The 25758-nt window shown below is 40.7% G+C and overlaps 1 protein-coding gene across 5 annotated transcripts in view; it reads right to left on the reverse strand.

The window, feature by feature from the left end:
- Positions 1-25758, reverse strand: part of CTDP1 (CTD phosphatase subunit 1) — a 185426-nt gene that overhangs the window by 90688 nt on the left and 68980 nt on the right. For all 5 annotated transcript variants that reach the window (XM_034762484.1, XM_034762480.1, XM_034762482.1 and 2 more), the window contains exon 11: positions 22356-22521. In XM_034762484.1, coding sequence (XP_034618375.1) covers positions 22356-22521 — 166 coding nt within the window. The remainder of the gene's footprint in view (positions 1-22355; positions 22522-25758) is intronic.

Genomic DNA, 25758 nt, shown 5'->3' on the forward strand with positions numbered 1-25758 from the left:
ACCATGGCAGAACCAACTTTTCCCAATATTTCTCTTGTGAAACTTCTGTTATTTGCTTTACTTTAACAATCAGCTTAAGCAGTTTACATAAAATAATATTAAACTCAACTATTTCAATCTGAAAGATATTTTGACGCAGTCTTACAGTCACATGACTTTTTTGGGGAGAAAGTGGGGGGAAATTGAAGATCCTAAAGCTAAAGCGTAACTATTTGTGCACTTAAAATGAAGACAACAAGTGCATAAACTGCCATTTATTAGAAACAGCAATTTCATAAGCAAAAGAATAAGGAGGTTGCTTTTTAGGAGCTACTCAAGTTACAAAAAAAATAAGAACTTTCTTTGTACATTCACTATTTTATTTTACCCATCAATACCTGCTGAATGTTGTCACAAACTGCAAGAAATTATATTCTCTTTCAATTCATTCCCCAAGTGTAATAAATTATTACTGAACTGAAGCTTCAGAAACACTTAGAAATTGCTACTTTAGCCTGGAAATCTTTCAGAAGAACTATTTAGAATTTATTCAAGTATTCTATTTGTTTATTCAGGTATTCTATTCGTTTTGAAATCCTAAAACAAACAATTGGTGTACAATTGATTTCCAATCACATTTTTACATAAAGGTGATCTAAATAATCCATAACTGATTTTTGTTTCAACTGATAAACACTCCCCCAATAAAAAAAAAAGAAAAGAAAAAAAGAATAAAGTGTTTATCCAGTAAACACCAGAAAAACACTAGAAATGGTTACTTGGATTTAAGGGCTTTATACATGAAGCAGTAATGCGGACTATGGGGGAAGAGGGAGGAACGGACGACTTCTAAGGCGCACTAATGTGCTGCGCATTAATTGATCTGTGTAGACCCTGCTGGCATGCACTAAAAATTCCCTGGTGCATTGTAACATAGTGCTGTTTGAACCCGGACTATGTTAAAATGCATTAATAAACATTAAAGAAATTTCTCATTACAAAGAGGGAGCCTGGAATCTTCCCCTTCCCCTGATTTTTGAACACCTACATAAAAGAAAACTAGCTAAAAAAATAAACCCTGAAAAATGAAATGAATAAACCTTGAAAAACAGAAGCCCTGTCCATAACTTAAGACCACCATTCATGTGCACCTCACTTCAATTAAAAAGTAATACCGAACATCCTATAATGTTGCAAAGTTGTCCAATTATAAATGTTCAGTGTTCCTCATCTGAAGTCTGTATAATCCCTCTTCAATAAAGACCTACCTGTGGACTTTGTCCCAATATGTATATGAGAAATCAAAATTTCTCCACACACTAAGGTATTTTAAATCCCCCATTTCTACTTCACTAGAATATGAAGATCTTGGCCTCTTTTTGCCATTAGCAGTAATTGCTATTTACCTAAAGCAGAAGGCAGGGTCAGGCCAATCATATATGTTATAGTCAGGATGTATATTTAAGGCACCTCTCCCTGCCCTCACTCCTTCTGTGGCCTTGCACACAATGTACCTGATCCAAAGCCTACTGAAATAATGGAAAGATTCCCAATTGACTTCAATGGATGATTAATTCCATCACTTTGCTCCCTTTTCCCTTCTTGCAAGCACATGGTGAGATTTACTTACCTTATTAAAATGAATTTCAAGATCCAAAGCTCCAGGTATTACTACTACAAGCATAAATGAACTAATCCATTAAGAAAGAATGTGCAATATATTTTTCAAGTCTGTCATACAGAATTTGCACAAAACATACCCCAAAGTACCCATAGCACAAAACTGCAGAATTCCTAAATGTTTCCTTTGATATAGGAAATGATTTAAAGCTCAGTTATGGAAACCAGAAAATGGGAAGCCACAATGAAAAAGAAAAACTGTGTACAAAATAGAGATAAGCGAACAAAAAGACTTGAGCACCTGCAAAGCTGGGAAAAGAGGAAAATTATACCTACAATGTAAACACAAGTTGTTTACATTCTTATTTATCATTACTTTCCTTGTCATTCTGTATTTTGTAAGAATACATTAAAAGCCAGAATTCTGCCCTCAAGATTCATACATACAAGACCCACTGACTTCAGTGGGAGTTATATGCATGTATCTGAAAGGAAAGTTTGGCACTTGCATCTCAGTTCTGAAAACTTCCCATAATTAATTCCTCTTAAAACATTTCTTGTTTTTTCCCCCCTATTCTGGCATTACCTGGAAGAGTGTAATTTACCTTGAAAGACTGAGTTAACACTCTCAGTACTGAACACAGTGAGACACATGTGCCTATGCTGACTTCCCATAAACAGAAGTCTGCATGTTCAGCATCACAGAAACTATGCTTTGAAATTGTATTCTACCCTAGCATTTTCCCAACTTATGTTTGTCAGTGAGAACACATTACAATAAAATACATATGTTAGCCAATATCACTATATTATACTTACACAACCTCTGTTGAAAAAGTAATTTTACTGTATAACAGGAGTGAAATGCGTGAGATGCAAGTTGGTGGGCGGGTGCAATGAGGATGTTTTAGGTTTTGATACACTGATTAATCCAGCATCTCTAAAGAATATGTTCAAGTCAGAACTCTGATCACACTAAAAGGATTATTAATCTCATCCCCAGGGGACAATGTGTGTATACAACAGATGCATCAAAATCTAGCACTTTGTTTTAGAGACTCATTGTAGGTCAATGTTTCCATTACTGAAGTCAAAATAGAAGTACATTGATCCAGCTACATACAACAGTTTGTGCAGATCTGCCTATTCTATGATTGGGTCTAGCCATCACTTAAGTCAAACTAAGTAATTTTTTTTTTTTTTAAAAAGAGGATCCATATATAATAAAAGAACAAGCCTAGATTTTGAAGCCTACAATTTCTATAATGCATTGTCATTAACCATTTCAGTTCTAAGGCACTATACTGGTTTGGATATGATCTTTGTGTCATGGTATGTCAGCTATAGCCAGCATTCTCTCAACATTTCTGCGGCAAAGCAAGTGATATATGTTAGATATTTATGTTCAACCTCCAGCTCAGGCACAGATCTCCTAATCACATTTGCTCTATCACAGAGGGGCCAGAGAGAACACTGGATACAGCTACTGTATCATGGTACATAGACCAAATCAAAACCAACATCCACTTTATTGTATCAAAGTTATTTTAAAAAGATCCAACATGAAAGTGAATACAGGTAGCCTCAATTATTTCATTAAGCTAGAAATATGGCTGTGCCCAGGAAGTCACTCATTTTGGGACTTCATGGTGATAGCCATTTCTTCATAACAGTAGAGGGCTCCAGCCCTAAAGCTCTTTATAACCCATACCTATGCAGAGTCCAAATAATCTTGATAAATGCTGAAACAGTAATTAGAATCCCTGCAGTTCTAAGAAGTTCATACGAAGAAAGAAAAAAGCTGAGTGGATAATTCAGTAAACTATTACTCCCTGAGACAGGCAACTTTGGCCAAAAAAATGAATGCTGTAAAAACAAGCAAGGGGAACAATACATTGCTTCAAAAATTGCTCAATTAAGCAAGCAATTTTGTCTGCATGTAATATCTATGTCAAAGTAATTTTATGGTATGGGATGAAGAAAATTAGATTTTTCCATGAGATCCTGATTAAACAAACATTAACTGTGTATGTTATGATGTTATTTAATTTATAAGTAAGTTGATCTAGTATCTAATAGCCTGGCCTTGCACTTTTACTGACCAAAAACTCTTAACACATTTTCAGTTTAAATTTTCAATTCATCTATTACAGACTGGTATACATGTTTTCTAAAGTAAATGTTTTGAAAGCTACTCTTTTCTCTACATTAAAATATATTGGAATAATTAGTATACTTTAAAACAGAACAAAGTAAGTTAGAGAAAAGACATGAGCAGACAACTAGCAGACCAAAATGCTAGTGGAATAGACATACTGGAGTTAACCTGTTTCAATTGAGTAGGGTAACTGAAACAGACACATGGTAACACTGTGATACTCAGACCTCAGTGGTTCAGGAGCCGAATTAGTGATCAACATTACCCAAAAGAGCCACAGTATGTGAATTCATAGTTTCATTTACTAAATATTTCTCACAGCAAAATGACAGACCAAATATTCTACAATTTGTTAACAACATAGTAAGAGCATCCTGATTGGTTAATAACTTCGATTGAAACATCGATTTAATTATTAACCAATATCATGTGCTGCAAAGAGCCACAGGAGACGCGTTAAAGAGCCACTTGGGGCTCATGAGCCTCAGGCTGAGTATCAATGGGTTAAACATCATAATCTACAAGTAAACAATGTTTGCTGTTTTGTGATGAGAGACAGGACCGTATCACTATATTAGCTGGACATTTTGCAAAGTGCTTTAACACGGCTCAGGCTAACTCATTTTAAACTCTGTCAGACTAGCGTTGACAGGGTTAGCAGCATTCAGTTTAGAAGTTATGTTATAACCTAAGTAGGGACATATGCTAAAACACGGTTACTGAATTCCATGGTTTCAACAGAGTTTTGCCTCATCCTCACTGGAGAAACAAACCATTACTTTTTTACACTACTTATTCTCTGGGAGGCACCCATTAAAGATCTATACTTCATTTTACATATAATAATGAGATTTTCTATTAAAAATGAAAATACTGAAAAGTCAGAGCCAAAAGGTGTACTTGAACTTTGAACAGGAGTACTTGTGGCACCTTAGAGACTAACAAATTTATTAGAGCATAAGCTTTCGTGGACTACAGCCCACTTCTTCTGTATGCATCCGAAGAAGTGGGCTGTAGTCCACGAAAGCTTATGCTCTAATAAATTTGTTAGTCTCTAAGGTGCCACAAGTACTCCTGTTCTTTTTGCGGATACAGACTAACACGGCTGCTACTCTAAAAGGTGATTTGTGCCACATAATCAGAACACTGCTAAAGACTAATTGGGGAAGTGTCTCATGTCAGAAGATAGACAGAAGCTATAGAGGCAACCTTAGAAATCCACAGTGAAGTGGGGTTCACTGCCTTAAGTAGCATTTTGCCAGCAGCATATAACAGCACAAAGCATATAGTGAAGATACTTAAAAAAAAAAAAAAAAAAAAAGGTCTCTCCACAAATGAGCTAAAACCAGGTGTAAAAACTCCAACAACTTTCTTGCTGACAGAATGACATCAAAAAGGTTTTCCAAAGGTTCCATATAACCTACAGATGCTTCAAGGGTGCAGTTTTGAAAGAATTGTAGAATACTTGTAATTTTCCCCCATGCTATTTTTTAATTCACCAAGTTTAAGAGAAGAATGGATTTTTATAAATGCCTTTATAGAGAACTTTATAGAGATAACAGAAAACCCTAACTGCAGCAGGCATTAAGTATACTATGTTATTCTTTACTAAAAGAGACTGATTTTTCTATTTGTATAAAGAGGGATGATATTTTGGTATTTGATGCCTGGTTTGATGTGAAATGAAAGCAGCTATCACATTATTTCCTGCTTTAATGGTTAAGAACCTCTGAACACATTTTAGTACTCAAAAATCTGTTGCAAGAATACATTCAAAAGCTACTTTGCCTTGAGCATGGCTGAGCAAAGATGCCCTGTTGAAAAAGCATATTGAACATTAAAATTGGTAAATCACTGAAAAAATCTGTGGAGCCAGGCCAGTAAATTGATATGCTGCAGACAAAAACTTGCTAGGAAAACAGTGAATAAATCTTTCAAAATGTCAGTTACCAACTCAAACTGTACTACGGATTTGTCTGCATTGTATTTGTTTCATAACTTTACTTATTTCAATTGCCATGATACCAGCTTCTAATTCCATTCTCCAATGTTTTTCATTAGACTGATTTCTAGTGCCTAAAGATGATCAATGCTGATTTCTGGAAAAGGTCGCTATGTATTCCAATTGCCTTAAGCTGAAATGGAAGTTTGCATAAATAACTATTAGAACTAGTCTAGATCCAGTCCTCTCTAATGTTCTGAAACTCTTCAGAACTGAACATATGAAATATATGAAAGCAAATAATTCTATCCCATTGTCTACTTCCCCCATGTTCCTCCAACTCCCACTCTAGGTTTTCATTTTTTTCTTCTACAGGTAAAATCATTACCTTTTACATTCCTATAGACTTAAATGGTGCTTCTACAATTGTTGCATCCCTTAATTTCATTTTCTCACTATCACTCAAAATAAGTTGGGATCTTTCTTTTAGACATTGGGTTGCAGTTGATATACTTAAATGTGTTCTACAACTTCAATTATCACAGTTCTCTCTAATAATCAAAGGAGAAAAATAGGTTGATAGACAGTCTGACATTATACTTTACAAGCCACCAAACAACAAAACATTCTTTAATCCTGTTCGTAGAACTACAAAAATAAAGTAGTAGCCAAAAAATAATTAACACCACATCTTACTTATTCCCACAACAGTTTAGGCAGTCTATTTTCATTACAAACTGGATGGAAATTTTCTGATGCAACTGCTAACCACATGTGCTCTGTGTATGCAATGGGGTATTTGGATGCCAAAGTCCTAGCACCACAGGTTTAACATTTGTCTATCATATACTTAAAGTGACAACCAATTAAAATATTGAAACAAAGAAGAAAAAAAAAGACATTTATAGTCTTGCATTACTAAAATTTTGGGTAATAAAAGCTGAATATTGCACACTGTGAGCTGGTTGGAATGGACACATTGGGGAGGGAAATGGGTCTTTGATCAATGTCCATTCTGTGCAGACATCAAGCTTTCCTACACAGGAAGCTAACAGATAAGATGGGCTGCAGACAGAGTACAGCTAGACTTGGCTTAGTTCAGGGACCACGTAAGGGAAGGAGGTTGCAGAAGGGGACCTTTCAAGAAGAGAACTAAAGAAGGAATAAAGCAGGAACATAGGAGGTACTGGAAGTGCTTGAACAGAAACTGGGAAATACAACCAGTTCCACCAAATGTCTGGACAAACCAATAACACTGGTCTACAATTTTTGAGAAGTCCTCTGCTTCAGAGATAAAATGTGCTATTTATTATGTATTTTGATGTGCTGAATTCAAATATGACAATTAAAACAACTGATTGGCTACTGTTTTTAAGATATTTAAGTTTTTACATTTTATGTCTATGTATATCGTGTAGATAGTAGAGTTTTAATCATAAATTGTAAACCTAGGTCTTTTCATGTGTTTATGGTTGCTTTACATGATAATATTTCACCTGTCCTGTTTAAGTAACACTTTAAAAATCAGCAAAAGGGTTATATAAATCAAATTTATTATGAAACAAAAGGCAAAAAAGCTATTATGTACATAGTTTAGTCCTATTCAGTGTCAACTCGGTGCTTCTTGGCTTGTCTCTTGTATTCATTAAATGGAGCATCTCTTGTCACTGTCCAGCAGTAGTCTGCAAGCACTGATGGGCTCCATTTGCCCTGACAGCGTTTCTCCATTGTTGCAATGTCCTGGTGAAATCGCTCGCCGTGCTCGTCGCTCACTGCTCCGCAGTTCGGTGGAAAAAAAAAAATCTAGATGAGAGTGCAAAAAAATTTATCTTTAGTGACATGTTGCAACCAAGGCTTTTGTATGCCTTGAGGAGGTTTTCCACCAACAACCTGTAGTTGTCTGCCTTGTTGTTTCCGAGAAAATTTATTGCCACGAATTGGAAGGCTTTCCATGCCGTCTTTTCCTTGCCATGAAGTGCCTGGTCAAATGCATCATCTCGAAGAAGTTCACGAATCTGAGGACCAACAAAGACACCTTCCTTTATCCTAGCTTCACTTAACCTTGGAAATTTTCCACGGAGGTACTTGAAAGCTGCTTGTGTTTTGTCAATGGCCTTGACAAAGTTCTTCATCAGACCCAGCTTGATGTGCAAGGGTGGTAACAAAATCTTCCTTGAGTCAACAAGTGGTGGATGCTGAACACTTTGCCTCCCAGGCTCCAATGACGGTTGGAGTGGCCAATCTTTCTTGATGTAGTGGGAATCTCTTGCACGACTATCCCATTCACAGAGAAAACAGCAGTACTTTGTGTATCCAGTCTGCAGACCAAGCAAGAGAGCAACAACCTTCAAATTGCCACAAAGCTGCCACTGATGTTGGTCATAGTTTATGCACCTCAAAAGTTGTTTCATGTTGTCATAGGTTTCCTTCATATGGACTGCATGACCAACTGGAATTGATGGCAAAACACTGCCATTATGCAGTAAAACAGCTTTAAGACTCGTCTTCGATGAATCAATGAACAGTCTCTACTCATCTGGATCGTGAACGATGTTGAGGGCTGCCATCACACCATCGATGTTGTTGCAGGCTACAAGATCACCTTCCATGAAGAAGAATGGGACGAGATCCTTTTGACGGTCATGGAACATGGAAACCCTAACATCACCTGCCAGGAGATTCCACTGCTGTAGTCTGGAGCCCAACAGCTCTGCCTTACTCTTGGCTAATTCCAAATCCCTGACAAGGTCATTCAGTTCACCTTGTGTTATGAGGTGTGGTTCAGAGGAGGAGGATGGGAGAAAATGTGGGTCCTGTGGCATTGATGGTTCAGGACCAGAAGTTTCATCCTCTTTCTCGTCTGACTCAAGTGAGAATGATTCTGGTGCATCAGGAACTGGCAGTCCTTCTTCGTGGGGTACCGGGTGTATAACTGATGGAATGTTTGGATAATGCACAGTCCACTTTTTCTTCTTTGACACACCTTTCCCAACCGGAGGCACCATGCAGAAGTAACAATGGCTGGTATGACCTGTTGGCTCTCTCCAAATCATTGGCATTGCAAAAGGCATAGATTTCCTTTTCCTGTTCAACCACTGGCGAAGATTTGTTGCACAAGTGTTGCAGCATATGTGTGGGGCCCACCTCTTGTCCCGATCTCCAATTTTGCAGCCAAAATAAAGGTGATAGGCTTTCTTAACCATAGTGGTTATACTGAGCTTTTGTGATGCAAAAGTCACTTCACCACAAACAAAGCGGAAGTTATCTGCACTGTTCACACAAGTACGAGGCAGCTCTGCTCACTTTGGCTAAACAGAAATGTGTCCCTTTGCAAAATCAAACACTGACAAATAAGAGAGCACGACACTGTATGATTTCTAGAGCGGATATAGGGCAATTTGTTCAGCAGAGTGATGTAAGCTTCGTTACGATTGCATCATCCATGACTTCTAGGAATAACATGATGCAATTCATATCATGTATGATGCAATACCAGCTTCAGACTGCATCATTTGTTGTTTTGCCTAAAAAGCAAGTACTGTCCAAACCCAGTCATAGATTTATTCATAGATCCAGTCAAAGATGTATTTTAGTTATTTCTGGTTTACACTGAGATCCCTTCCCTTTAGAACTCACTTATCCTCCGCCATTCCCAAGTCAAGGGTCGTATATACTGACCCAATAGCATATCTTGAAAACTAGAGCCAATCAACAATTTTAAGCATCATTTTCGTTCTCAGTGACCCAGAATTAGTAACGTTTGACTACATTTATTTCAGAAGCATTTTGGCTGTAGAGCAGAGTACTCTATATGACATAAGTAACAGCACAAGCTATACAAGTTGTTTTGGCAAACTTACTTTCATGATGGTTGTCATGTTGCCTAGACAACCCATAATTGTCTTCAATGTAGCCCAGTGCATTTAACAACTTTGAGACTGCTACATGCGTACTTTCATCCATTCTCACCCTGCCTCCTTGGAAAAAAAAAATTCACTTCACCCAGAATTAAGGCAAATTTTAAAACATGGGTCACACCTCCAGAAGGCTAATGGGTCAACTGAAAGAAGAGTTAACAAGAGCAACTAAAATTTGGTTCTCCTCTGCATGTTCTTGAAGCTAACCAAGTTAACAATTTATAGAAGGGAATCAGAAGTTAATTTCTATGTAATATATAGTGCATGTATTTTAAGAAGCCATGCATAATGAAAATTCTTGTAAGAATCATCTGAAGTCAGAAGTGTAAGAGCAGATTTTTAATAGCAATAGTTCTGTACAACTAGGGTCCTACCAAATTCACAGCTGTGAAAGATGCATCACGGACATTGAAATCTGGTCTTTTGTGTACTTTTACCCTATAGTAAAATCCAATGCCGTTATATGCACAGTTACAGGTTCCAGACGTGATTATTAGCTTGTTTCAATATAAAGAAAGGTCATGAACTTGACAGGATTTATTGATTGACACTTTACAGCAGCAAACACTCAGGGCTCAACTCACTGATTGGTAGATATGGGCATCCAGGGTGGTTTTGTAGCATAGTGATTTCAACTGATAGCCTACTGGACGACAAGTGAGATTACTTTAAAATGAGTGTCCAAAGTAAATCAAAAACCTCTATAATCATTACTGCAGCCGATCGTATGAAAGAATTTGGAAGCCACATACCGATGGTGACAAACTGTTTTGTACAAGCTACAATGTTTTGTTGGATCCCACATGGCAAGCAATGGTTCAGTGCTACTTAGACTCAAAGTGGCTGCAGATAGTGCAGTGCTGGGAAACAAAATGAAAAACACCCAAAACTTATTCTCTTTTTAAGACAACAGAGCTCAGAGATCTGTCATTTAGCTACAATGGAACTTGTGGATGCATTTGCAAGTACTAATATACCACTGGAAAAACCTGATCACCCAAAGCTGCGCAAATTCATTCAATGGAACTACAAAAAAGGAGTTGCTTACCAAGTGCATATAATCTATGACAGAACTTACCTTCCAAAGGTTTCTGTGAAGGCGCAAGTTTGGTAAAGTTGATAAACTGCTCAGCTACATTAAAAAGATCTTTAAACACTGCCCTAGCCGCAATCTTTGATACAGGCAGTACATTGCAAATGAGACTGAAATGGGGGAACAAAAAATTGCATTTCCCCCAGAGCCAGTAATTACTTGTTGAACTTCCTAGTTTTGGGCTGCACAATACCAGTTTTAATAGAACTTTCAACCCTTCTAAACGATGCTCAGCTGAATGAGGAAATTCAGTTTGTTGCCAAGAACGTCAGAGGACTGATGGACTTAAGTTGGTTTGAATCTTGACATGTCGCAGTCCACAAAGCTTACAACAGGCCTGCACAACAACATGTGCGGCCCGCGAGCAAGTGGCGGGGGCAGCTGCCGGCTTCACCCCCTACCCGGGGGCTGAGCTGACCTCACAGCCCCGCCTGCGCATACCGCACTCCAGCTGCTGAGAAGCGCGGCTGCCAGGTTTGCCCTCTGCTGGGGGGAGAGGAAGGGGGCGACCTCACAGCCCCGCACGTGCACACCGCGCTCTGGCCAGCCGGCCGGCGAGAAGCGCAGCTGCCGGGTTCGCCCCCTGCCAGGGGGAGGGGGAGGGAGAGAGGGAGGCTGACCTCACAGTCCTGCACTTGCGGCCGGCCGGTCAGAAGTGCGGCTGCCAGGTTCGCCCCCTGGCGGGGGGTGGGGTGGAAGAGCAGCAACCTCACAGCCCCAGCTGGTGAGAAGCGCGGCTGCCGGCTTTGTCCCCTGCCTGGGGGGGGGGGGCAACCTCACAGTCCCGCATGCGTGTGCCGCGCTCCGACCGCCCGGACGGTCAGAAGCGCGCACACGCGTCTCCATCTCCCGCTCCCCCTGCCTGGCGTACAGCGGGTGCGTCATTTCCGGGGCCTGCTGAGGCGGGAAGCGCTGGGCACGAGGCAGAGCCGGTAAGTGCAAGCGAGGGGAGAGGCGCCCGGCCTGGGCTCGAGCCGCAGCTCGGGGGGGACTGGGCCGAGACCCCCCAAACCCCCTCTTCGGTTGGGGGTGGGGTGGCTACTGCGCTGGTTGCTCCCAGGGCGGCCTCCATAGTGATGAGGTGGGGTTTGAACTGTCTGTGGGCAGCCGGAAAAACCCGGGGGGGGAGGAGGGAGACAAAGACAGAGAGAGTGAGTGAGTGTGTGTGGTCGGCTTCAGGCCGATTCAGCTGAGTCCCCTGAATCGGGCCCCACGTCCAAGCCTGACTTCCCCGGGGGCCTATTTAAAGGGCCTGGGGCTCCAAAGCCCCAGCCCTTTAAATAGCCCTCAGAGCCCTGGGATAGCAGGGGGCTCAGGGGCTATTTAAAGGGCCGGGGCTCCAGCTGCCTCTACTGCACCTCCTGCCCTGCCCGCAGCCAGCCAGCCCCACACATGCCCCAGCCCCGCACCCCCTGCCCTGTGCTGCCCACAGCCAGCCCCACACCCCCTGCCCTGTCTCCAGCAAACCCCTGCCTGAAGCCAGCCAGTCCCGCACTCCTCTGTCTCTAGCCCAGCCAACCCCTGCTGCACCCCCCTGCGGCCCTGCCTGAAGCCAGCCAGCCCGCCCTATACCCCCATCTCCAGCCAGCCCCACACCCCTTGCCCTGCCTGCAGCCAGACCCTGCCCTGCCTCCAGCCAGCCCCATGTCCACTGGTGCCCTGCAGTTCCCAGGGCAGGAACCCTGCACACCTGCTTCAATGAGGGGGGCAGGGAGCAGCTGGGACCCACACATGTGCACACCACTAGGGTGACCAGACAGCAAGTGTGAAAAACCAGAACGGGGTGGGAGGTAATAGGAGCCTATATAAGAAAAAGACCCCAAAATTGGGACTGTCCCCATAAAATTGGGACATCTGGTCACCCTAGGACACCCCCAGGGAGTAGCGGGGACCCACACATGTGAAATGGAGCTCATTAATAACCGATCAACAGCATTATAACACAATGTACATAATATATAATTTTATTATTTATATAGTTATGGAAAGTAAATAATACATGGAAGAAAGGAAAGGCCTTTTTTTTAATATGTTTTTTTTCCTTCTAGTCATCCCTGCTGGGCCCCTACCAAAAATGTTCGAATTGGGCCCCGCACTTCCTAAAGTCGGTATGTGTGTGTGTGTGTGTGTGTGTGTGTGTGTTCTGCACCTGCCCTGTCCTGACTGCTGTCCCCTTCCCTGGTCCAGGGACCTTATCTCTCCCCAGCCCCTATCACACTGCCCCCACCCCCAGGGGTCCCTGCAGCCCCTGTGTTTGTGTGTGGGACAGTCACATCCAATCCCTTCACACTGCTCCCCTTCCCCCTCCCCAGCTTAGTTCATACCCCCAGAAAATCCCTTCAAACTGTCCCCCTTTTCCTCTCCCCTTATTTCATGGGGGGATGACGAACCGAGCGGGCAGGTGGGCAGGTAGTGGCGGCGAGGCTTTACACTAGTGGGGAGGTGAGGAGGCGAGAGGCAAGTCGATGTCTGGAAGGAAAATACCATTTTCAGTATTTTAAATTTTGGTACTTCTGTGTGCAGTAATATAGTGACCCCTGGGGGTCAAAGAGGGGTGTAATGGTGGGGCCGAGCAGGGAGGGGGCGGGTCCTATTTTACTGCTGTGATCTGGTTACCCTATGTGCGCCGTTTCTTTCCTCCTCTACAGGCTTCCACACAGTCAGTGCCTTGCTAGTGTGCCACGCACCGTGAGATATCTCTTCTCTTTGTGTGTGACTGAGCATTTCCCTTCTGTGTGAATTTATTCAACAAAATCGTGAGCTTCATAATGGCGACCATGAGTGAAAAGAAAAAGAGAAAAATAGAAACAGAGCACAGAGTTTTCAACATTGAATGGACAAATAAATACTTATGTACTGTTTCCAAAGACAAAATCCTGTGCCTTGTGTGTCGCGAAATGTTAGCCATTCCGAAAGAATACAACCTTCGGCGGCACATTGAAACTAAACATCCCAATCTCACCAAATTGAACCCAAATGAAAAAATAATTAAAGCAGCCAGTTTAGTGAAAAACCTTAGTGGAGAACACTAAATTTTCAAGCAAGTGAACACTGAGAACGATACAGTTACTAAAGTAAGTTTTCAAATTTCTAAGGAAATTGCTGCTGCTGGGAAATGCTTCACAGAAGGCGAATTTTTAAAAAAGTGTATGTTGATTGCGGTATCTGAGTTATGTCCAGAAAAGAGGGGAATATTTGCGAATGTCAGTCTATCACGCATGACTGTACAGAGAATAGCTGACATTTCTACTAATCTAAGTGATCAGTTAAAGCAGAGAGTCAGTGAATTCTGCTTTTATTCCCTAGCTATGGATGAAAGCACCGATTTAAAAGACACCGCCCAACTTCTTATTTTTATTAGAGGTATTGATAAAAACTTTGAAATTACTGAAGAACTTGTTGGCATGTGCTCCATGATGGGTCGCACAACTGGAAAAGAAATCTCCAGTGAAGTGATAAAGTGCATGAATGATAAGTTGGGAGTAGATTTCACAAACTTGGTGGCCATTTGTACTGATGGTGCTCCAGCTATGTGTGGGAAAAAATGTTGGAGCAGTTACTCTTCTTGAAGAATTTATTGGGAGACAAATAACCAAACATCACTGCATTATACGTCAGCAGGTTTTCTGTAGCAAAGTCTTAAAATTTGAGCATGTAATGTCAGTGGTAGTTTCCACTGTAAACCTCATCCGTTCTAGAGGACTAAAACATAGGAGATTTCTTGAAGGGGAAGACGCCGAGTGCAGCGACAATCTACCATACAGAAGTGAGGTGGTTGAGTCAAGGAAGAGTGCTCCAGCGTTTCGTTGCTTTGAAAGAGGAGATAGCAAAATTCCTAGAAAATGGGCCAATAAAATTCCCGGAGCTTGAAAATGAGTCCTGGAATCAAGATCTTTTTCTTTTGTGACATTACAGCACACCTGAATGATCTCAACATTCAACTTCAGGGAAAAAATCAACTTATATTTCAAATGTGTGCAGCAGTGAAAGCTTTCAAAATGAAATTGAAACTTTTCAGAAGTCAGCTGTCAAAAGGTGAAATGTGTCACTTTCCCACTTGTGCACAGCGTATCCCTCAGCACAAACACGCCGAGTTAGGAGAAAAATACGCAAAGCACATCAATCTTCTGATTGAAGAATCTGACAGAAGACTTACTTTGTCTAAAGATGATGACATCCAGTTGAAGCTGATTGAAGATCCCTTTTCTGTGGATCCAGAGGAAGTGCCACAAAATTTGCAGTTGGAGATTATTGAACTTCAATGTTCGGCAGTTTACCGAAATAAGCACAGAGAAAGCAGTCTGTGGGACTTGTACAAAAGTCTGGACGATGAAAAATACAAGAATCTTACTGAAGTTGCACTGAAAACGTTCAGCATTTTTGGAAGCACTTACATATATGAACAAACATTTTCCATCATGAACATGAATAAAAACAAGCAACGTTCTTCTGACTGACGACCATTTGGAAGACATTATGAAAATATCCACTTCAAACATGACCCCCGAATACGACAAGCTTGTTGCTGAAAAGAGATGTAATCTCATTAAATTTGCAAGATAATTATGAAAAGTAGAAATGTTTTCTTTCAACGGAACAGGTGTTTTTCATTTTTCCATGATTCATAAAAAAAAAATAAAATAATTTAAAAAATTGTTTGCTTTAATTGAAAAATTCTTAAAGTATCACCTCCCCCCCCCCCCCCAAAAAAAACCCCTCTCTTTTCGGCCTACAGCTGTTTCGGCGGGACGGCGCTGGGGAAGGAGGGTTCGTTTCCGCGGTGCGGGTGGCGCTGGGGTGGGGGATGTGTTTTGGGGGGTGTAGCAGGGTGGTTACCCCGCTCCTGCCCTGAAAGGCTTAAAACAGCCCTGGGGGAGGGCTGTGGCAGGGGAAAAGCTGAGCTGATTGGGGAAGACGCTGCAGCTGGGCCATGCCACAATCAGGCCCCAGCTGGCCTGTATAAAAAGGCTGTGAGCCAGAGGCCCAAAGGAAGTCTCTCTCTCTCTACAAGCAGAGAGAGAAGGGTCTGGCTGCTAGGGAGTTGAGCAGGGTACTGGGAGTGGAGCAGGGCTGGGGAAGGCTAGGGGAGCTGGGGAACTCCAGCCTGGAAAACCCCCAAGTTGTGGACCTACCTAAGGGCTTAAGACCAGTACCAGGGCTGCAGAGGGGCAGCCCAGCTATAGAAGGAGGCAGCAGGTCCAAACCCAACCTTGCCTGTGATGAGTGGCTGATTTACTGCAGTCTACCCCAGGGCGCGGGGGCTAGTTAGTGACTGGCAGTAGCCTTATACTGAAGTGAGGTGGGGATTAGAGGATTGGGGGTTCCCCAGAGAGAGGAGACCAAGAGCCATAGTGTGGGGGTATTGCCAGGGGGCAGCACCCCAGATCAAAGGGCACTGGGGTTCAGGAGGAACACAGAGCCAGCGGCAGTGGGACACCGGCCTGCAGAGGTCGCTCCAACGGCTGGATGAGCTAATTCCCAAGAAGACCAACAGGAGGCACCACCGGGGTGAGTCCTGCTTGCTTACACGGGGGCTGGGCGGCGCTGGGGGGAGGGAGGGGGACGGGGTTCGGCGGGGCTGGGTGGTGCTGCGGGGGGGGCGTGTTTCAGCAGAGCCGGGGGGTTTCGGCACTCAGCTATTTTCTTTGGAGTAATATGGCCCTCGCCGCTTTACGAGTTGTGCAGGCCTGGCTTACAACAAAGTAATGGATGTACTGGTCTGGGCTGAAGCGCAGTCAAATAAAATCACTCTGACAACATTGAGTTAAATGCCAGTGGCTCAGCAGGTGTTTTCTTGCATGGCAAAGAAGCTCAGACAATATTACAGCTGTAGAGAAGTCAAGCCATGTAGGGAAAAAAACAGCTCAAAAGTTTCAACAAGTTGCAGCAAGATTCTTAAAAGCTATGTGTATTTTTGACCCTGCACAAATGCACCTGTTGATGTTGGATTTAACATCTCAATGCAATTCCTGGCATTGACAAGAATTGTAGGCTGGAGATTCCTGCTTACAAAAATATTGCCAATGAAATGGAATGTACTGAACTGCAGTTTTGGAAGTCAGTGGAAGGCAGAATCCCCCATCTCACAAGGCTAGCTCGTGCTGTCTGACAATTCCAATGAACTCCACGGATGCAGAGAAAGCTGTGTCTAAACACGGACAAGTGTTTTCAGCGCAGAAACAGGGAATGAAAGAAGACAGTTGCAGGATGCTCCATACTCCCATTCAAAACCCAAACTTTTGGCATTTCCTTCCTCCATGAGACCCCCCCCCAATCACTGGACTTCCCTATAAATCTGATCAGCCAAATCATCCTGGGAGCTCCTCCGGGGCTCGTTCTCTTCTGATCTACGGCGCTGAGAGGAGCTGCTGACAAGTGGTGTAAACGTCTGCTTCATTATCTTCTGCTCCCATTTCAGTCTGGCATGGCTGTGACATCACCACACAAGGTAGGGAGTGGAAAGTGGAAACTTCTGCCCAGAATGAACTCCCTATTGACAGCAAAAGCACTGAGGTATCAGAAGGTCATTTTCTGCAGCTGCTACTAGGAGACAAAAGAACAACTGGGAAGGATTGCTTCCCTGGAGGCTGAGCAGGGAAATGGGATGGAAAATCCTGGCTTTGACAGCTTGCCTTACTGTCAAATGAAAATTCATTATGCAAACTGGTCTGATAATGAGAAATACTCTTTACAAGTAAGTGAAAGGGCTATGAAGACATGGTAACAAAATACGGGTCTTTAAAAAAAAATGGTTTCAAGGGATAAAAATCTGAACAAGGCTGTGGGGGCTGAAAGCCACCCTTCAGTTGCCTGATAGATATCCATGCAAACAGCCAAGTAAAAACCATTGCAGGCAAATGAGAAGCCAAGTTCCATCAGCAATGAAATTTTGTACAACAAGCATACAAGTTATCTATGGCATCACAAGACAAGAGGAGAGTAAGATAAATTTAACTTGATTAAATAAGGGTAACTAATTGTATACTTGATACGTTTCACAGAAATCTCTCTTAGTGCCATTAAATAGGAGAACTATCTTAGAAGTATAGCTTTCTTAATATCTAAGAGGCTTAGAAACACTGGTCTGAAAAGGATGTGATAAACCTGGTTTCTAAACGTACAAGGATACTGGTGATCTCGTCAAGTATTGGTAATTTTGCTACTGCTTGCTTACTTAATGTAAAAAAAGATCTGTACGTGACAACTAAAATAGAAAAGATACTTATGATCCATATGCAAGAAAAGGCTGGGTTTTGGAGAAGGATTTTTGGGGGAGGAGGGAAGGAGGTGGAGCTGTTCTTAATGAACTTGCTTTGAGGAATCAGAAGTGTAGGACTGGAAAGGATCTCAATAGATCTAGTCCTGTCCCTTGCACTCAAGGCAGGACTAAGCAATACTAGACCATTCCTGAGAGGTGTTTGTCTAACCTATTCTTAAAAACCTCCAGTGATGGAGAATCCACAACCTCCCAAGGCAATTTGTTCTAGTGCTTAACTAACCTGACAGTAAGTTTTTCATAATGTCCAACCTAAGTCTCCATGGCTGCAATTTAAGCCCATTGCTTCTTGTCCTTTCCTCAGGAGGTTAATAGGAATAATTCTTTCACCCTCCTCCTTGTAACAACCTTTGATGCACTTGAAAACTGTTATGCTCCCTCTCAGACTTCTTCAGACTAAACAAACCCAATATTTTCAATCTTTCCTCATAGGTCATGTCTTCTAGACCTTTAATTATTTTTGTTGTTCTTCTCTGGATGTTTTCCAATTTGTGAACATCTTTCCTTCTTGTTGGGATGATACTGTACAGCTATGTGCATTTGCTTTTCTACTGCAAACAAGGGGAGGAAACAAGTTAGTTACATAAATCTATTTGCAACTAGTTGCAAGAGAAGCAGATTCATCCATGAACAGACTTTACCAATGGACGTTCTCCACTAGTTACAATGAAAAAATGCTTGGAGGCTTAAATGTTTAAAGATAATCCTAATCCCAATGACAGAGAGAGAGAGAGAGAGAGAGAGTGTAAAAATTTCCCATGCTGTCAAACACTACACACTTAATTCACTTTGATACAGAGTGTATTTCTTTTTGATGCATTCTTTTGCAAGTTACAGGGAGATCCTTATAAATTTAGAGGTAAAATTCCTACAGGTCATTTATCATCTTAAATTCACTTTTAGTGGTTAATTTAGGTTCATTTTAATTTTCCTTGTCCTTGCCTCCACTTCCTAGCTACACAGAGGTGATCTCTGATGATTTCTGTAAGAGAAGCTGACAGAGCAGAAGAAAAGAGCAAAGTTCTTTGCTGTTAGGCTGGACCATTAACAGGCAGTGTCTTTTCTCCAGAGCTGTGCTTTCAGTGTTCAAATTCCACCATGTCTCCTGCGTGCCACATAGTATCGTCACATGCACACACACATATATATGTAATGATACTTGCCAACTCTGATGCATGCACGTGAAACCTGGACCGTGTACAGACGCCATGCTGTGAAGCTGAATCACTTTCACATGGGCTGTCTGAGGACACCGATGAGGATAAGATGGCAAGACAAGGTTCCAGATACCGAGGTTCTCATACAGTATTAATCTTATTGAAACTGATATGTTTCTATAATCTTAAATCTTACATTTTTCCTGTACAAACATTCACCCTGTAGCTCAGTCAGAACATTCAGAAGCAATAAACACACTTTTAAGAAGTGGCATTCTAACTAATGAAAAACTACAGGAAAGATATTTTTCGAACACTGAAGGAGTTATCAATAATACTTAGTAATCAACTAAAAAGAGACAATTATCTCAATTTAATGTGTGCTGTAAGAGAACCAAGAAGAACTAATGGAAAACTGTAGAGAATACACACTTGTTTATAATGCACCTAGAACACTAGAATACATTTAGCTATTTCAGAATAAAAAGAGCATTAGAAAACTTTAAAGTTTCTAATGTTTCATTAGTGTGTCACTTGTAACTTTATAATTTAACATGATAGAGCTGATTACAGGCATTTGTCATTTCAGGGCATTCTGAAATCCTTCAAGTCATTGAAGGAATCTGGATCATTATCTGAAGTATTAGACCAATCTCCTTGTATTATGCTTCCAGTACAATCAGTACTTTTCCATAATAAGTACCATGTTACCTCTACAGCTCTCCCCACAAAACTACTATTCCAAATTCAGCACAAAAATGTCAGAACAGAGGTTATGATGCTTTGTAGTCCTGATGCTTTTTAATATCGTATTTGGCATAACCAGAAGATCAGCTATGAACAGCATAGGTGAGAAGGACCAAGTGACACAACCAGAAATAAATGGCTGCTTTGGATTGGGTAGGTGATAACACTTCCTTACAATGACTTAGACGTGGCACAGAATCACATTTGTTCTTGAGAGCATTGCCAGTTCAAGTAACCTCATTATCAGGGCTCCTACATGGAAAATCCAAGCAATGGAAGGTTAGCTATTGTGTCATCTGGAAGCCAGATGTTGGAAGAAAAGTTTAAGTTACCTTATGAAACATGAAACAAGAGAAGCTCAAAAGTAGATCAACTGCACAGGAACAGGAAAGCAAGCAATGTAGTCCATATTCAGAAACATAGCTACTGCTATCACAACACACTTATAAGCAGCTTGCTGTTGTCACGTGATCACTATTCAGCCCTTACATTGCAGATGGAAAAATATGGAAGTGTGAGGAATGAACAGAGAGTTTGGAACAGTCACTTCAGAGATGGTCCAAGAAGTAAGGAGTCAAGAAAGGTTCTCTGACAAATGCCTGAGCAGAAAATTCTACCCTCAGCTATCACAAGTAAGCTACTTCACTTCACTTTCAAGGCCCTTTTATAGCCTATCCCCACCCCACCGATCATCTCTCCTTCATGCCTACCTCTGCACACAATGCCAGCCTCCATCACCTACTTGTTACATTTTCCAACGTACTTGTTTGAAAACTGCTTTCTCCCATGCCATGTCATATGCGTGGAAGGAGCTTCCTGTAAACATCTGCAAAACTAATACATTATTCTAATTTGGAAATCTCCTAAAAAAAAAAATCCAAAAACTTTTTTGCTGTGGTGCCTACAAAAAAGCTTAACAGCAAGGCTGGCGGTGTACTGTGCTGACCAATGATGACTAATAGTGTCTCATTGTTTCCTTGTACTCCTCTCACCCCCCGCTCCTGGTATGTCTGAACTTATACTGTAAGTTCTTTGGTGCAGGAACAGTCACTTTACTGTGTTTGTACAGCACCTAGGACAATGCAGTCTGGGTCTTTAACTAAGGACCGTAAGTGCTATAAATAATTATTAATAATAATAATAGATTATTTGGGAGAACCAGCAAACAAATGTGATGTAAACAGGACTGTTCATTATACTTGTCAATCCAGCATGCAAAAGGAAAGGCAGATTCTTGACCAAGCTGTATGGAAAATATTATATCCATCTCCAAGACAGCATTCTGAAGACTCCAAGCCCAGATGGAATTGCAAACAATACCAGTCCCAACTAATGTAAAAAAACTATTATTTAATATATACTGCCCTTCTATGTTTACTGTTTGATTTGTGATGCAAACAAGAGAGCTGGAAAATTAAGTTAAATGCACTGAGAATAATACCCCTTTAACGAATACACATCTTTTGTTCAGGTGTTGGCATATTAATCTTTGACAATACCCGCAGATGGCAAATTCAGTTTGCACCTGTTCATTGTAATTAATAACATTATCTTACTGCCTTATAGGAAGTGGCCTTATTTTATGCATTTGATCTAAATATTTTACCATGTACTATTCATTATTTTACACAGCATTTAAAAAAAAAAAGAAGTGTAAATTAAACCTAGAATGTATACTATAGCATCTAAGTAGACATTAGAAATACCAGTAAACTAGAATTTTACATAAATCAACAATAAATCAAGATATTGCTAGTTTTTAAAAAGTCTGTGACGTGGCATTGAACATGATCCTATTTCCAAAGGATTACTCCCATACCCCACTGACTTTCATTGTAAAGTGAAACTAGGTTTCAAATTCTAAGTCACCTTCACCATAATTTAAGAATCAAACAATGCACATATCCAACTCTCCATGAAACAGCGGTTTCTCCTTTCTTAGGCAAATACTGCATGTATTACTGAATGCCAGTTGAAAAGGAAACTATGGTTCCTTCTGAAAGGTCACACACAGATGATGGGTTTTTTTAATCAGTGATCTTAAGGGTTTTTAGGTCCTCATTTATATGAAATTCAATGTGACAATGTATAATATTTTACAGAACTAACATGCACCAACTTAAGATCCCATACATTTTCTTTTGTGCCAAAATTATATTGATATGAATTAACTACTTTACAGGTCTACGACCATGAAAGTATTGACAGTGGCGTAGTTTAAATTTGTTTTACAGTACATAGCTGCGTGTTGAACAAAACTTTATTTCTAGGTCAATTTTTAAAATATTTTTGTTTCAAGTTACTGTAACTTGACTTCCCCCCCTCCCCCATCGGTAGTTACACGCACCTGGTAACATGCAAAGTCATTTCATGTATGTGCATAATTTAACAGAGTTAAATACTATTATACATAACTGACTAACTCAATGATACTGTTAGAATCCTGACACAATTAGTTTAGCTCACCTCTTTATCCATACTCTCTAAATCCTCTTTACATAGTGTGTACAGTGGCATTGTCTCGGACATACTTGGCTGGCGTTTCCGTTTGGATGGACCAGGTTGATCTTCGTTCTCATTTGCTGGTAACTCCTCTTCATCAAACAGCTGCTGCTGATGTGGTTGAACAACTCTGTAAAATTTCACAGGTCCAACATGAGAAAAATCATTTTGAATTACAACTTTCATAGAACTGAATCAGATTCAACATGAAGTGTATGGTTACGGAAGAGCTACAGCTTCACTGAAGTACTGCTATGCCCTCCTTTGAATACCTGGAACAATCTGATGTGTCTGGAATTGGAAAAATTGATCACTACACCGCCTCTTTCTCACTGTATTCTTCTCCTCTCCCCCCACAAAAATCTGCATATTCAAACGGTCTATACCAATTTAAAAGTTATAAATATAGAAAGCTCGTCAGGTCACTGGAATGCGTATCCACAGTGCAACATGTCTTCTGCCAATACAATCTGAAGTGTGTGGACCCAGGTACTGGCATAATCAGCCAGGTGCTAACACAATCTTCCAAATAGTTTTGTAGGTAGCGCTATGCTGGCAGAACTTTTGCTGGTAAAGCTTTCTAGTGAAGATAAGCCCTTCCTCCCCAGCATTCTGAGAAAATGTTTATTACATCAAGAACAACAGCTATACTACATCTGTAAGATCTCAAAGAAACCATGCACGCACTTTCATTAAAACATTAATATTGTAGACACATGGATTGAAGGAGAGAAATTCAAAATTAAAAGTAGATTATGGTTTTGTTGGGAGGGACAGGAGCTTTAAAAAAATTAAAGACAGACAAGAAAAGAGGAGGGATATTGGCTGTTAAAGCCAATGTTAAACCCTCCCCACTTATTCTTGACCTTGAATCAATAGACTAGCAACGGTAATCTTTTTCGCTTGTGCGTCAAACAAAACAAAGTAATCATCACATGGATCTCAAGTGCTGGTAAATAATGTGAATTCTGTCTATTACAACAGAGAGAGAAAGGGAAAGGTCTTATTACAACACTGGAGACTATTAAGGCCTTTGGATACACTTTCATCTACATCATGGGTAATACTGGGAGTTTGTGCTTTTCAAATCTTATTTTCCTTTACATTGGCCTGACTGAACAAGAAAACAATGCTGTTTTGTGAATGTAGTCAGTATGAAATGTTTGACAGCCGTGGAGGGCAGAATTTATTTATCCAAACACATTGAAAGTACAGGAAGATGTCAGTGCAGGCTTCCTCACGTCATCCTAGAGAAGACAGATATTGTATCTGTGTCTATTCGTTCCTTGGCGCCTGTCTCCAACGAGTGCAAATTGTGATGGCTTGTGTATTACAGAAATACATTGCTAGCAATACCAGACCACATTTTTAAATAGAGTATGTATTTAAACTAGCAAAAAGAAAACCAAGTAAGTAGTGTACTAGTGCTACACTCCCTATTGTGGCAATGGCTGTAATAGGGTACAATGAACCAAGATAAAGTCTCTCCTGAAATGGAGAACTGTTTGTTAACAGGTGCAGACCTCAGTGCTACAGAGCTGAAGCCCATTGGCAAAGTCCTCCACTGCCTCTATGTACACTATCATAGATCCACTGTATTTCAAAAAGAGTAATGCTGTCCAAGAGTGGCATGAGTTTATTACCACCACCTGTTCTACTTAAGTAGTATGTATTGATTACAACATGGGAAACTGTACAAAAACATTTTACCTTAGAGCAAGGTAGAGCTGAAATACAATGTCAACCCGTGCTAACTGCTAGTTTGGGCCCGTCAAAACATTTATCATTAGTTAGTTATATTTATCATTAGTTAAATATATTATATTTATCATTAGTTAGTTTAGATGTTTTTGGTTATTGTGATTTTTTATTTTTTATTTTTTTAAGAAGGACTGACAAATTAGCCTGTTCTAGTACTTGATTTCTGTAGCTCTGTTCTGTCTCCTGGGTACCCAACTATCCAAAGTGGTAAGCATGAAGGCCATATTTCAAGTTGTATTCTTATACTGACAAATTTTGAGAGCAATACAATGTTGTCAATGCACCAATGAAATATCCAGGCCAATCCATTTACACAGAAAGCATCATCCACAGTAAAATACTTATTATAGTGCAGAAGAAATATACCCATTTACCTGGCACTGAAATAAAAGCTGTATACCAGGTCCCTGATTCTCTTCTCACATTAGATTTACACTGCTGTAACTCCTTTGTTTTCAACAGAGTTCCTCCCAATTTTATACATGGAGAATTGGGCTAGCAGGTAAACTAGAAAAGATGCTGGGGAACTCAGTTATAAGGTCACACACACACCTTGTTCTACCCTTACCGTTTTGATTCAACAATCTGAACTTCTAGCAGACCAATTATTTCATTTTACTACCTCATAAAAGAGACTATATGTTGAGTCAACAGACGTACAGCAGAAAGTAAGTGTGGCTCTAGCACCAGTGGGAGCTTTCAATCCAATGTACTTCTGTATTTGGAGACATAACATTTTTATTCAATGTCTGGCATAGCGGAGAGATACAGCTAGGTCCCAACTCCATCCTTTTCCAATAGTTTTCTCCTGCTGCCAGCTATGACTCCTACTGGTGCTAACATTTTAAGGCTGAAGAACATGGCAGAAAAAAGAGGATGGACAATTATATTCACTGGATAATTACATTAAATAAACTACATAAAACCCAAAGAGGAGGTTCTCAGATATATTTATTATATTGTGCAACTAAGAACACAGGGGGTCAATTTTCAGAAGGCACAAATGGCAATTGAGCACCTACATATTATTTAAAGTAAGGAATGTAACTGACATTTGTACCTTTGAATATCTTCCCCTTAGAGCTCATTTGTACATATACACAAATTAAGTTATCAGTGAACACTATAGTTATACACAAGAAGCCCCAATGCCTTCACCTTTAGAAGTCTGGTAGTGTCTTGAAGAGCTTTCATCTTCTCTATCCCCCAACAATCACCTCAGGTTTTCCAAAGTAAGCCTTTGTAAGCACAATCACGTACCCCTGCACTGCAAAACAAATACTTAACCTTGCAAGATATTACCTCCTTTGTAAAATATGATCCTGAGGACAAGAGACTTGGATTCTAGTCCTGACTTGGACATTACCAATTTGAAATTTGCAATTGGACACATCATTCAGTCTGACCTCAGTTTCCTCACATGTAAAAAAAGGGATATTGCTATGTATCACCCAGGAGAGAGTCATAATGTTGCAAAGCTTAACATTTGTGAAATGGTTTCAGTTCTGATAGCAGCCATTGAGAAATTAATTTTCAAAGCATAATGTGAATTTATAAAGCTCAGCAAATCTGTGGATATCCACTTTATATCCACAGATATAAATGT

The sequence above is a fragment of the Trachemys scripta genome, chromosome 2 (assembly GCF_013100865.1).
Source record: "Trachemys scripta elegans isolate TJP31775 chromosome 2, CAS_Tse_1.0, whole genome shotgun sequence".
NCBI lineage: Eukaryota > Metazoa > Chordata > Testudines > Emydidae > Trachemys > Trachemys scripta.